The sequence below is a fragment of the Nymphaea colorata genome, chromosome 6 (assembly GCF_008831285.2).
Source record: "Nymphaea colorata isolate Beijing-Zhang1983 chromosome 6, ASM883128v2, whole genome shotgun sequence".
Lineage (NCBI taxonomy): Eukaryota > Viridiplantae > Streptophyta > Magnoliopsida > Nymphaeales > Nymphaeaceae > Nymphaea > Nymphaea colorata.
This window is the reverse complement of record NC_045143.1, coordinates 284,467-297,857: the sequence shown is the minus strand read 5'-3', so window position 1 is coordinate 297,857 and position 13,391 is coordinate 284,467. Positions and strand designations below refer to the sequence as shown.

Genomic DNA, 13,391 nt, shown 5'->3' with positions numbered 1-13,391 from the left:
ATGCTTTGCTTTCACTATGCATCACTATGGGTCGCTTAGTTATGCCTTGCTTTCACTATGCATAGCTTAGCTATGCCTCCTTGCTTCACAGGCTTAGCGCATCGCTTGGTCTTGTTGCTTACTAATAGTTAAAATTTAAAGATACAGCCAAAGCAATTATGAGGCAACTGTTGGAAAAAAATTTGCAACGTTTTTTCGTTTTTAAAAACATGCAAATCAATGGTAGCCAACTTACAATTTTTTTAAACTCGTTTTCCTTGCTTTTGCACTTTTCTTTGTTGTTGAAAGGAAGGTCAACCGTCGAGGGTAAAGCGTAAAAAGAAAACGACGTTTAAAAAGAAAATTGGGTGTGTCCGCATGTGGACGCTGGTACGTGACCCAAACTGCCGTATCCGTGTGACACAACATGTAGATCATTAGTCCTACAAGATCCATAAATTGTTGGATGTCGATCTTGGTATGAGACTCAATCAGTGGTTTTCTCAGATATAGAAATTGTTAGAATGGGATCAGGTATGAGGTCTAGATCGGTGGTCTCATCTGATATGAAAATTGTTGGATTTGAAACTAGCAGTGGGCCCGCATCAACGGTCTTATATGATCCAGAAATTGTTGCATTTGCTGCCGGTAATGGGCTTGAATTTAGAATTGTTGTGGTTTTCGATCAATGTTGATATCAAATCCAGAAATTGTTGGACTTCGCAGTGGTTATGGCTCTGGACCAGTGGTCTTAGCTGATTCGAAAACGTTGGACATGGATCCGGATCAAGGGTCTTGTCTGATCCTTAAATTGTTGGATTTCGATACGTAATGGGTCTACATATGTGGTATTACCTGATAAAAAAATGTTGGATTTCAAATTAGTAGTGGGTTTGCTTCTGTGGTTTTATCTGATTTTGAAATTATTGGATTATGATCTTATTGCAAGTTTAGATCAGTAGTCTTATCTCACCTAGAGATTATTGGACTTGCATATGACTCTGTGTCTGGATTAGTGGTCTTCTCAAATAAGAAACTGTTGATTTTAGATCATGTTGTTGTCTGGATCATTGGTCTTATATGATCCAAAAATTGTCGGACTTGGATCTCGTAATAGATGTAGATCATTGGTCCTATGAGATCCATAAATTGTTGGACTTTGATTTTGGTATGGGCCCCGATCAGTGGTCTTATCTGATCTAGAAATTATTGGAATGGGATCGGGTAGGGAGTCTAGATCGGTGGTGTTATCTGATCTGAAAACTGTTGGATTTGAAACTAGCAGTGGGCCCGGATCAATGGTCTTATATGATCCAGAAATTGTTGCATTTACCGCCGGTAGTGGGCTTTGATCAATGGTCTTATTTGATCATAAAATTGTTGGTTTTGCATTTGGTTATTTCAAGGAATTCATCAAAATGACAGTAAGGGTCTTCTTGACTATGTCAAACAAAAAAAAGATGTTGTAGTTGTATAAATGATGACTTGATTTCATATTGAGCAGCTCCTCCACTGATTCCCCAATGCAAGAGTAAGGCAACCAGAAAATATCACGTGAGAAGTCTAACATGGGTATCGTCACTGCTTGTGACATGATTATTTCCTTCCTTAACCTTTGGTTTTGTCCCATAAGACATATTAAACGAACTAGATAAGCTCCACTTCCACATGAATAGATTGCATCACCTTGTGTATTCCCTTTCTTTATGGGTATTTCATTAAAATCTCTGCAAGCTTTAATTGTCATGTACTTAATATTTTCAAGCACATGTCTATATAAAAGCAACATCATGACACTAAGTTCCTGCCAAATGATACTTGAACTGAGTAATTCCTCCTGAGAATGGTACATTGCAACACTTGTAAGCCACTTTCCCATCTTAAATTAGATCTCCATAAGACCGACCAAAATACGTTTTTGGCCCTAGATGATTGTAGTTGTATAACTGATGACTTTATTCCATGTTGACCAGCTCCTACATGGGTTGCCTAATGCAGCAGTAATGTAAGCACCAAACACCCATTAAAATGTCTAACTGCCAATGCCTCTCACATGATCATTTTCTTCATTAACCATTGATTTTGTTCCAGAACGCTTCAGAAAGAAGGATTCACATCCTCCAACAGTTCTCTAGTCTCTCCTTGCAGTCATCTCCTCACTTTCATGGACTTCACAAAGACGCTAGATAATGATGCACACGTACGATGCCACTTACCTACATAAAAACCTAAAAACAACCTAAAACTAGCTAAATCCTAGGCTAAGAACACAAGATTCACACAAAATTTAAGGAAAACACACAAGTAAGACTGCTTTGTAGACAATGAAGCAAACAGGCTTACAACAATAAAAACTAATCATAAAAACTAGACAAAACAAGCTTCCAAGAGACAAAAAAGTTGCTCTGCACATAAAAGGTAAAATTTGGGCAAAATCAGGTAAATTTTAGAAATTTTAAGTTTGTGCAACTAGGTAGCAAGAAACAACCTCGAACAAAAATTCTATAATTTCCAATCTATAGGTCCAAAAATTTTGAAATTTTGAGGGTACAAAGTTTTATATTTTAAACAGTTTTTAATGTGGTGAAAATTCTGTCAAAGTCAAAGAACAACAGGTACAATTTCGAGGATACTTCAAAAATGATCCTCAAAATTAAAAAAAAAATCTAAATTCTTCAAAAAAAAGCTATTAACTCAACAAAAACAAAAAGAAGCAATCAATTTCAAACATCAAACACAAATATCTATGATACTCTATCCCCACCTGTCTAATCACTCCTTCCTTGCACTTTAAGCTCCATAACTTCAAGAAGGAAAGCAATTTAAAACCAATACATACCTTTCCACCAGTGCCCTGCAATGTTAATGAGAAACATTCAAACTTCTAACAAGAAAATGATGACATAGTAAATAATGTTGCAAATCCAACTTGAGGCCCAACCAAAAGCTGGTTTCTATTTGACAGATATCAAAGTAGTTACATATAGAAAAGCATAATTTTCAAAAGGCAGTTCTATATTTAAAACAGAATTTTACAAAACTGCTTTGCTCATTCAGAAAATTGTAAATTCCAAACATACAAATCCAACAAAAGAGGCCCGACCCAAAACTGGTCTCCATTTTACAGAAAAAGAAAACAGAATTTCTTGATGTGATTTCATAATTTAAAACAATTTTTTAATATGCTGAAAATTCTGTCAGAAACATATATAGCAGCTGCTATATATCCAAGACCACTTCAAAACTGATTATGAAATGTAAAATGGAGTAAGGAAGGTGGGAGTAAGAGCAAGTTTAAACTCTTAAAAAGAGCCAGTCGCAGACTTTAGTTCTCAATCTTGAACTATGAGCGGTTAACCACCATGTACATCATCACTGCCATCCTACGATTCCGATTTTCTTGCATTTATCTACGAAAGAACAAAATTTCAGGAAGCAGCACCGGATCAGAAGTGCCCTTACAGACGACCAGAACAATGAAATACACGTCCTTTCCAAGGGAAGGATCCAAAACCAACCATAAAACTACAATTTACTTCGTGGGTTTCATCATTTACCTTGTATTTTATTGAAGTTTATCGATCAGAACGGATTAATCGGAAACAAAAACATGTCTAAATCACGACCTAAAAAAGAAGAAGCAGGAAAAGTGTCTGAGATTCACTGGGGTCACAAAATCAAACATGGAGAGAAGAGGGTTCTGCCGATCGGTGCTGTAGACCAGGGAGCCAGAGCTGCCTAGATTAATGGCGACGAATCCGGTTGCGTTGGAAGCTAAGTAGTCGATCAGAGCCCTGCCGTTTTTGAGGCAGCAGAGAATGGTCTCTTGAGCTCCTGTTGGGCTCTTGGCCACCGATTCCTCAAACACCGCCAACATCCTTCAAGCCGAGCGAGCGACAGAGACAGAGACGAAGCGCAAGAGAGGAAGAAGAAGAGGGGGGAGATCATCAATGGACGAAATAACAAAATAACCTATACCGGTGATGATGACAACTGGTGCAGATCTATACCAGTGATGATTACGACAACCGTATAGATCTATACCGGTTCTTCCTGGTAAGATGATTTTGCTACGTCTTATCCAAGTATCTCAAATACGAATTTAGGATCTCAATTGTGAGACTGGTTTATAGGAACTGCCAAGACTAGTAGCTTACCGAGAAAAAAATTGTATCGAGAAGATCTCTGGTTGTGAGGCGACTCTGTTTCTGATCTGAATGTTATTGGATCTTATCTTATTTATGATTCCACAAACCATGGAACGTGGACAATCTTGAGATTCATACGCTGAGAAGAACAAAAAATGGTCATCTTGACTGGACGGCCGCAATCCGGCCACTTTCCTCTTCTTATTGACTGTAGAATCGAGGAAGAGAATATACATACATATATATAGAAGGACGTATATAAATAAATGTATACGTTCTTCACTTGATTCATCACGCCCAGAAACCAGAGTCAAAGAAGAAGAAGAGGAGACATCATTTCCTTTTATGTCTTATTCATGGTGTGTATCTCTCTATCTCACATAAGGGGGACGGGGGACATCACGTGCATCTTTTACTGCATCACAAGAAATGAAGAAGAAGACAATCTAATTTCAACTTTTCCCGTTTCATATTCACTACATGTGAACTTTTATCTGACCCTTCTTTTTGTGGATGATGGGATTCTTTCTCTTTTCTTTGTATTTGGATTTTCTTTTCTTGTTCTTTTCTTTCTTGGGTTTCTGATTTGTAGATTTGGATATTAAATGATTAATTAATTGGTTAATCAGGGAAGATGGATCCATACGTCGTGATTTAACGCACGAACTATGAACGCAAGAGCAGTATCGCCAAAGGTCTCTCTCTCCTTATGGTATTGTATTTAAATCTTGAAATTGATAGTAAATATTTACATTCAACATTTTCCTCTTCTCTTCTTTTTTCTTCTTTTGCAATGTATTCGCAAATGTTATATGAGGTTAAATGTAATTTTCCTCCTATTTGTTTGATTTTTTTTTATGACAAAAGATCAAGGAAGCAACCCTGTGTGGAACGAGAAAATCAGTTTCCCTGTGCAACTTCCGTGTGTAGATGAACAGTTCAAGTTCGTGCTAAGGATTTAAGACAAGGATACGTTCTCCAATGATGATTTCGTCGGCGAAACTTCGAAAGCTTTTATTCTTCTTTCATTTTTTTTTTCTATTGATCATATGATGCATAAGTATGTGTCTCCAATTGTACAATTATAGAACGATAGGCAACTAATTAGCCAATCTTTTGCTCCTAATCTCAAAACTGATTAAGGACTCTCAAATATGGACTCAAGTTAAGAAGATTATCACTCGGATAAGGTGTTTGAGGTTCCCAACATTGATCTAAGTTCCAACCCCCAGAAAGAACAATTTATACAATATAAGTGAGTTTTTAACCTGAGAAAGTCCTCCTTTTGGCATTTGTTCAGGAACTTGTTACCTAAACTGATAAGTTCATCAGATTTTTTTTTTTGAGAATTAGGGATAAAAGGTCATTCCTAGACTTTCAATAGGCACCAAATCTTGGTGGAACTATTGTGAAATACCTCAAAGTGAATCTCTGCAAGGAAATGCATCTCAAATATCTATTTTTTAAGTTGTGAATTGGAATTCATCGGTAAAGAGTTCCATCAAACTTTTGGTCTTTGATTACCAATTGATGGAATTGATCACTAAAGAATTGAGATTCTAATGAGATTTGAGATTCATCACTAAAGAGTTAACAGTGAAATCTCTCGAACTTCTTGGTACCAACTTGCGCTATAACCAACGATTTGAGATTCTAATGAGAGATCAACTCAGCACAAAATTTTAAAGCTTCAATACTTGAATGACAATCGACACTGCCACACTGAGCATGTTTTAAATTTCAAGATTTGAATAATAAGTGTGAAGAACAGCTATTACCTATTGACTGTCATTACTTTTAGTTGTTTCCTTTAATTTTCATCCTGTTGGGATTACAGGAAGAACAGACAGAGACAGGGAATGGTTATGCGGACCAAGATGAAGATTTGGGAGGATGGGAAGAGAGTTTTAGGGATTGATGATGTTGAAGTTAATAAACACGCAAATTTAAGTACCTTTGTGGTATTCAAGCTATGTTCATAGATTGATTGAGACCCCAAGAGTTTGGCACCTATGCCTCTGTCTGCAAGTTATGTTTCTCTCTGTATTGTTGAACGATTTCATGAAATTTAGTTGAAAGTAAGTAATCTGCAAATTCGGTTCCATTTTTACCAATCATCCTTCAAATTAGTGAGCAATCTTCCTGGCCCGCATTGTTCCTCTTACTTACTACAGTAGTCTTGCAACAGGAGATGCAAATGGATCTGTTCTAATCAAATATCACATCTCGAATGGACTATGGACCCATTATTTTCACATTCGGATCATGAGAAAGGAACTGTGTTACTCCTCGAATCGGATGTGGGCTTTGCAAAATTAGATTTAATTCCAAGGCTTAATCCATGCTTCAAAATGGATTAGGCTTTGATCTGGATCCGATTTTTCGAGCTGAATGCCTCTTGCGACCTTTTGTCAGACCCCATCTCTTCTCGGCTACTTCCTAATACACCTTTTAATAGCACAAAAGCTGTTAGGTTTGGATCCGATCTCCGTGAACTGGATAGTTTCAGAAACACATACCATTGAGACTTAATAATAGTATTCTGGATCTGGATGCAGACTGATCCACATCCGACCTGATTGCAGACCAGTTCAAGGACATAGGCATCATGAAGGTGGATTTTCGAAGAGACCTCTTCACTACAATACAAATATAACTTGGCTCTTGGAGTATGCAACATTGGCTAAAAGACACAAGAACATGTCCAAGTTCTTATCTGGTTACTTATTTAAGAATAAACACATGATAGGGGACATGGAGGGAGACCAAACTGAACCATCTCAATCACAAACAGGCTCCTCAATATGCCTGGACGTCTTTATCCCCGATAGTAGGATCCAAACAGGTCGGATTGGATCTGGATCTAAATAGGAAGGAAATTGTACGCGAATCAGAGAAACGCAGAACGTCAAGACCAGAGCGGCCTCTTCAGGTTCCGACTGAAGAGTGTTTGATTCACCTTCCAAAATCCGAGTTTACAGTATTGGCTTAAGGTGTATTCCTAATTCCTTCTTGAGATTAGTAGTAAAACTATACTTGAGTACATTTCATAGATGCAGATGGCAGCCAGTGGTGGAGGTTCATGTGGGCTTGTGTGGGCAACTGCCTACACAAACCCACACAAAGCGGCGTTTGATTGTCCTTGATTTAAAATCCTCGGGATTTTAGAAAACATGAACTTAAGATCCTTTGTTTGATGAACTATCAATTTTCTTGTGGATCCGTCAACAAAAGTATCTCACATCAGTCAAGGCGTTGCTAAGGTACAAGATGTTCTGCCAAACGGCCCCTTTTTAAGTATAGAATTCCTGCTTTCTAATGACAAAAAATCATCAGGCTTACAGCATGTAGAATTCCTATCAATTAAAACGTAGGCTTGTTTGCCTGATTTAGACGTCTGCATGTTCTTGGCATTACATCTTTTTTAGAAGACCGTGGGATTAGTTTCACAAAAAAAAGCTTGTCCATTTAATTACAAAATGCAAATGCAGTTCTGTTTGCAGTAACGTTCTTGCTCTAATGAAAAAAATGCGTGGTCCGATGCACCTCTTTTCCATAAATAAGTTGCAGAAAAAATAAATGCAATTCATGTGAATAAAGCGCCTGCACTTTTGCCTTTTTCTGATTCAGTTAGGATAGTTATGCAATTGAGTCGTTCTGAACTTACCTACTTTGCCTCCGGTTGAACTCGAGTATATTACACATATGCATGTGTGTGCCTTAATGGTGCATGTGCATTATGAACTTGAACCAAGCTAGAGCTTGGTGTGCTCATCGGTTCAATCCGGGCTCGCTCTCCTTTCCTTTTTCCTTGTCTCCAGGGTTTGTAGCTACATTAGCTTGCTCAATGGTTGGCTCGCTTTGTAATAGTCAACTGGCAAGGGCAGAGCCAAAAAATTTTGGTTAAGCGGGCACCAGCTATATAATTTTAAAATTGTAAATGAGAAAAACTGTTATGAAATTTCGTTATGAAAATAAAACTTTTTGTGAGCATGCATGAGCAATCGCCCGCACCATGCCCACACATGTCTACGCCCTTGGTCACTAGTCCAACCAACTACGCCAAATCCCTTGAGTCCTTCGTAGACACCTCAAACACTTCCAATTTATGCCACACCTCAAACACTTCCAATTTATGCCACAAGGACATGCAATTGTTGTAGCTTTTGAGATAATTACTATTTATGTTTAAGTTCAAAAAACTTTATTTTATTGATAACTACACATTTTGAACGCCTTAATATGTGCCCTTATATTCTCTTTTCTAAGAAAAAGTACATTTACATTACGTGACGACCATTGGAAAAGGACATGAGTCCAAACAAGCCCATGAAAAGATGGGCACACCTTTACCTAAACCTTGACTAAGCTTTGAGTCCAAACCAAAGTCTCCAAGCATTCATTTTTCCCACTTGAGGAGAGCCTGTCTGTTTCTCCAAAAATGGAAAGAAAAACAACCGATAACAATAGTTTATTCATTTCTTAAGTCAAAATCCAAACTAGCCCATCCCATGAAATCATGCCCATTTTTTTCTTGTCACCATTCGAGATCTGACTGTACTCTTCTATATCCCCGCCATCACCAACCTTGTCAGACACTGAGATTCTTGCACTCTGGTGAAAAAAAAAGAAGAGAAAAGGAACCCTAAATTTTTACTGTTTTACTGTGCGGTTTACTTTGGTAGGAAAAAGAAAGGGAGCATTTATCCCCCAACCAGATGCAGCTTTCCCCACTTCCCTTCTTGATACAACCCACTTGAAGTGAAGGTGGTCATGCTTTTCTTGTCATGAGGGTGACCAAAGGTTGTAGGTGGAGGCATGTGATCCACTCCCAAATTGAAGAAAATCACGGCCACATTTTTGTTCAATCTGTATTTTTTAGATTCTTTGTTCCAGATTGGTAGTGCCAAAGAATCGTGTTTGATCCAACCTGACCCGCATGAAGAAGGTTACACCCAAGTTCTGATTAAAATCTGATTAAAGAACTCATTTGTCTTTGACGAGTAAGTTGGGGTTAACCGGACTACGAATTTTCGTTAAAAAATTGTATGTGGACGTTGAACTCTCTATATCTTTCCGACTTGAAAAGATCTCAGACGCTCCCTCGTTGCCAACTGGATTTAACTTGTAGTTGGCCACTTGGGCTTGGGTCTTGACCATTTTGCTATGTTGAATTTCGTTCTGGACTTAGCACGCTGTGTGTGTAGGTACAAGCCCTTCAGCACCGCTGCACCAGGCTTTTTCATCTTTTTAATTCGCCACGGTTTTCCTAGTTTAACCATCTTTGTTTTTTACTGTTTTAATGGCAGTGATATGGAATTCAAGATTTCCCATTTTTGGCCTCCTGCGAAACAGATTTCCGGAATTTCTGTACTCACCGTTATTTTTCTCCTTATTCTTTGTTGAAATTTAAGTCACTTTCTGTCGGGTTTATCATGAAATTGGTCGACTTGTTGAAGCAGAGCAGTAAGATGGAGCAGAGGAGGATGGAGTTGCAACAGGAGGTACTGCAAGTTCTTCAACATTACGTAAAATGTTTATCTGGGAATGTTTTTCTGTCAACTGTAAGGAAGATGGCTCTTGCTTGATGAGTTTAGTGGTCTCACTGTGGAAACGTACTTCTGTAATTGAGTTTTCTCGTGGTTAATTAAATTCGCCATGAAAAGAGATTTTTAAGTTCTCGACTGGATTCTTCCACATGAATTTGCAGAAATAGTAGTTTCATGTACAAATGGTCGCCGATAGAGAACTTTTGAAGTTTTCCAGAATGATTTCTCAAATGGGTTTTGTGGATTCAAGAATTTAGTGGGAGTAATAAAAGTTTGCCTCTGCTATTGAATGAGTTCATAAATTGCTCGGCTCCTGGAAGATATTTTGCTCCATTTCTTCCCGTTCCGTCTATCCAGACCATCTGATTTAATCTTTCTCCATCTCAGGTGGGTGAGTTGCAGAAAATCTTGAAGGAGCAACAGAAGTTGAAGAAGGTTCTGCAATATGCCCTTCATAAACCTCTGACGTCGCATTGTTACTTCTATCCATGTCTTCCACGCAAGGCATGAAGCTCGTCTTCTTATCCCAAATTGAATTACTTCACTGACCGACTCAATTTGTTCAAACATTTTAAATCTTCAGGTTCAGCTTCTTCTGTCAGAAATCACCATCGTGGAGGAAGAGATATCTTATCTTGAAAAGAAAATTAGTGAGCTCAAATTGCGCCTATATGAGGAAAAGATACAAACGCAAGAGATAAAATCTCGCGGATGGCACCGGCACCACGAGAACTTCTGCATGTTTCAGACTCAAAGTGCACCTGGGGACTTGGAAACGTCTTCCCCACAAAGAGAAAGGAAAACTTCGTGGAGCTCATGTTCTGAAACCAATCCTCTGTTCTGCGATCAAAACTGTACCGTAAAAGGTAGCCAGAGATTCATAACCTGATAATCGATGCACAAATTCTTCCAAGAAAGTGTCCTACATTGTGTAATTCCTTGTTTTTTGCCGCAGATGAAGAGGAACCAGAAAAGAGCAGTCAGAAAGATACAGAACCCGTTAGTGAAAAGCCCAACCAGCTCTCAGAAGAATTGGTGAAGTGTCTGATCAGCATCTTCCGGACACTGAACAAGACACCTTCACAGCTAGACTCTGTATCTTCAGCCACCATTTCCAAGCTAACACTTTCGTGCATGAGCTCTAGGAGCTTCGTTTCCAAGTCTTCTTTCAACGGAAAGCCACCAATCCCTCTCTGGCTTGATTCATATCCACTATCCGACCCTTACGGCGTGGCAGCAAATTACGACTGCTTACCAGGAGATATTGGCCCTTACAAGAACTACGTTCAGCTCACTCGGAATTCGCTGAACTTTAGCCAGATGCCCCAATGCATACCTTCTCTTGACAAATTAAGGTGCGTCACCAAGTCGCTTCTCCTCAGTTGCATGGTTGTTGTCAATCTAACTCCTCTGTTTCTTTTCAGGGACTTGATGGACAAGCTACGTACAGTGGACTTAAGGCTCTTGACTTACAAAAAGAAGCTGGCATTCTGGATTAACACATATAATGCGTGCATTATGCATGTAAGTTTTGCTAGCAAGATTTTATCAAGGGCATATTGCTGTTTGAATCATAATTAGTATCGTTGAGATATGCTTAATCTTTTCTTGCATGTCAGGCATTTCTTCACTATGGACTGCCTTCAACGACGGACAAATTGCTTGCTCTAATGAATAAGGTACCTCCAACAGCCGCTGTTATCGTGAAATTCAAATCCAGAACAATAATCTTCTTCTTTGAATGTGCTAAATTAAGAGCAGAAACTCGTGATTCACAGGCTGCTTTAAACGTGGGTGGTATAGTATTGAATGCATTGGCAATTGAGCATTTCATTCTGAGGCATCCGTCTGACTACAAAAATGTAAGCTGCCATTTTCTCTGTTGTGAGCTAAAATAGCGTGTGTGATGGAAACTCTAAAACGTTGTTTACTTCATGGTCATGAAAAGGGATTAATGGATGAGAAAGAAGTACTCCTAAGGCGCGCTTATGGTCTAGGATATCCAGAACCAAATGTGACCTTTGCTCTTTGCCGTGGAAGCTGCTCATCTCCTGCGGTAGGTGAACTGCTCTTCTTCCAAGCGTGAAATTGACCTTATTTTGGTTGTGCTCCAAACAATTCCTACAACATGTTGTAACTTCACATTGTTACTTGAATCCTCGTCTTGAATATCCTTTCTGCTATTACTTGATTCTACAGAGAGTTGCTCACACTGTGTCAGCTACGTGAACTGACTTGAGATCTGTGGCAATTACAGATAAGGGTGTATACTGCAGAAAATGTGATGAATGAACTGGAGAATGCCAAAACAGAGTTTTTACAGGCTTCAATTGGAGTTACCATCAAGAAAAGGATAGTACTGCCCAAGCTTCTGTACTGGTATATGCGCGATTTTGCAGACGATCTGGAATCGCTGCTGGAGTGGATCTACAGTCAATTGCCAAGAACCACATCCTTGAGGAAGTCAATAATGGATTGCTTAAAAGGAGAAAGAAAATGGCCGATCCAGAAAATGGTAGAGTTGCAGCCGTATGTGTCTGACTTTCGCTACATATTGGCATTATCTTAGTCCATTGAATTCTCAGGTGCAAAGCAAAAAGGCAGCCAGCCATCTTCCACATCCCATTTCCAGTAGAATTTTGTGTACATATGCAAAATTTTAAAATTTTCAAACATGGAAATAAGTTGAGCTAATGGTGCAGAGTCGACCTCGAAGCATCCATTTGTACATGCGTTGTTTCGCAGTGTAAGAAGACGATATTAAATTCTTGAGGAGCCTATGCTGATCCTTTGTCTTCTTGGTAACAACTGTAGTATGTAAACAGTTAACAATAGAGAGGGCAGGGGTTGGTAGGCAGCCAGTTCCCATGGAGACATCAACATGCAAGTTGATATATAGTGAGGTGTTTCCCTAAGGTACCGTGAGTAGGCCCAGTACCTTAGTCCAAGGTTGCACAATTGGATGAAATACTCCACATAAAAATAGATCCAAATCTGACGTACTCGTGACAAACCTATACACATATTCAACCAGCCTTCTTTCAAATAAAAGAATCCCTTTAATACTTTTTACGTGACGTGAATTTTTCTTGAATTCAGAATGACCTCTCGTCTAACAGAAACCTGGCTCCCAATACAACCTTCGACCAAACAATAATCAGATCCCACAGGTCCAAGCCAACTCCATAAGCGGGTCGTCTCTATCAAGAGACTGGAGACCTACTAGGTTATTTGTAACCAAAAGAAAACCCGAGAGCCCGTTCAATCGAAGCTATGGTAAATTGCAGACAAGCACGAGTTTCTTAGACAACCATAATCACGCTTCGAAAGAACGAGAAAAAAGTTTAGCTATTAAAATGGCCAGCAAGTATTTCTCAAGACACCAGACCAATCATCGGTACCTCGGTTCAAAAAAATGGGGTTGATTTTGGATGAGCTATTACACTGGTGCTGAGGCTAATCACCCGCTTTATGTTATTCTGCTCAGGAATTTTTGTAGATACTGGAATCCTGGTTGCTATGGCTGGGATCCATTTAAAGTACCCTTTGTGCAGAATTAGAACCTTCTGGCGGTTTCACAGTGCGGCAATCTATTATTATCAACATGCCTATGAAATTCTGACGTATAAAAACAATACCGTGGGACGCATTCCTACTTCCCCGTAGTCGAAGATTTACTCCGACGACTGTAGAGTGCAACATACAAATGATAATG

General features: G+C 39.0%; 1 protein-coding gene and 1 pseudogene across 4 annotated transcripts; both read left to right on the top strand.

Moving 5' to 3' along the window:
• Positions 1-4,761: 4,761 nt before the first annotated feature.
• LOC116255861 (elicitor-responsive protein 1-like) lies at positions 4,762-6,045 on the top strand (annotated as a pseudogene).
• A 3,196-nt stretch (positions 6,046-9,241) lies between these two features.
• LOC116256328 (uncharacterized) lies at positions 9,242-13,247 on the top strand. Of its 4 annotated transcripts, XM_031632665.2 has the most exons (10): positions 9,242-9,334; positions 9,437-9,631; positions 10,064-10,180; positions 10,260-10,542; positions 10,632-11,031; positions 11,101-11,200; positions 11,296-11,355; positions 11,455-11,538; positions 11,625-11,732; positions 11,934-13,247. In XM_031632665.2, the coding sequence occupies exons 2-10, from the start codon at positions 9,563-9,565 to the stop codon at positions 12,243-12,245; spliced, it is 1,533 nt and encodes a 510-aa protein (XP_031488525.1). In that variant the 5' UTR covers positions 9,242-9,334; positions 9,437-9,562; the 3' UTR covers positions 12,246-13,247. The 4 variants fall into 4 exon arrangements, with proteins under 4 accessions (XP_031488525.1, XP_031488527.1, XP_049934187.1 ...); XM_031632667.2 differs by having other exon boundaries at positions 9,275-9,631; XM_050078229.1 differs by having other exon boundaries at positions 9,278-9,631; positions 10,064-10,111.
• The last annotated feature ends 144 nt before the right edge of the window (positions 13,248-13,391 follow it).

What these genes read in the sequence shown, in the direction of transcription:
- LOC116256328 (XM_031632665.2), top strand. Translation starts at nt 9,563, where the DNA reads ATGAAATTGGTCGACTTGTTGAAGCAGAGCAGTAAGATGGAGCAGAGG. An exon ending in ATCCATGTCTTCCACGCAAG is followed by an intron (nt 10,181 to 10,259) that starts GCATGAAGCTCG and finishes TTAAATCTTCAG; the next exon opens with GTTCAGCTTCTTCTGTCAGA. An exon ending in ATCCGTCTGACTACAAAAAT is followed by an intron (nt 11,539 to 11,624) that starts GTAAGCTGCCAT and finishes GGTCATGAAAAG; the next exon opens with GGATTAATGGATGAGAAAGA.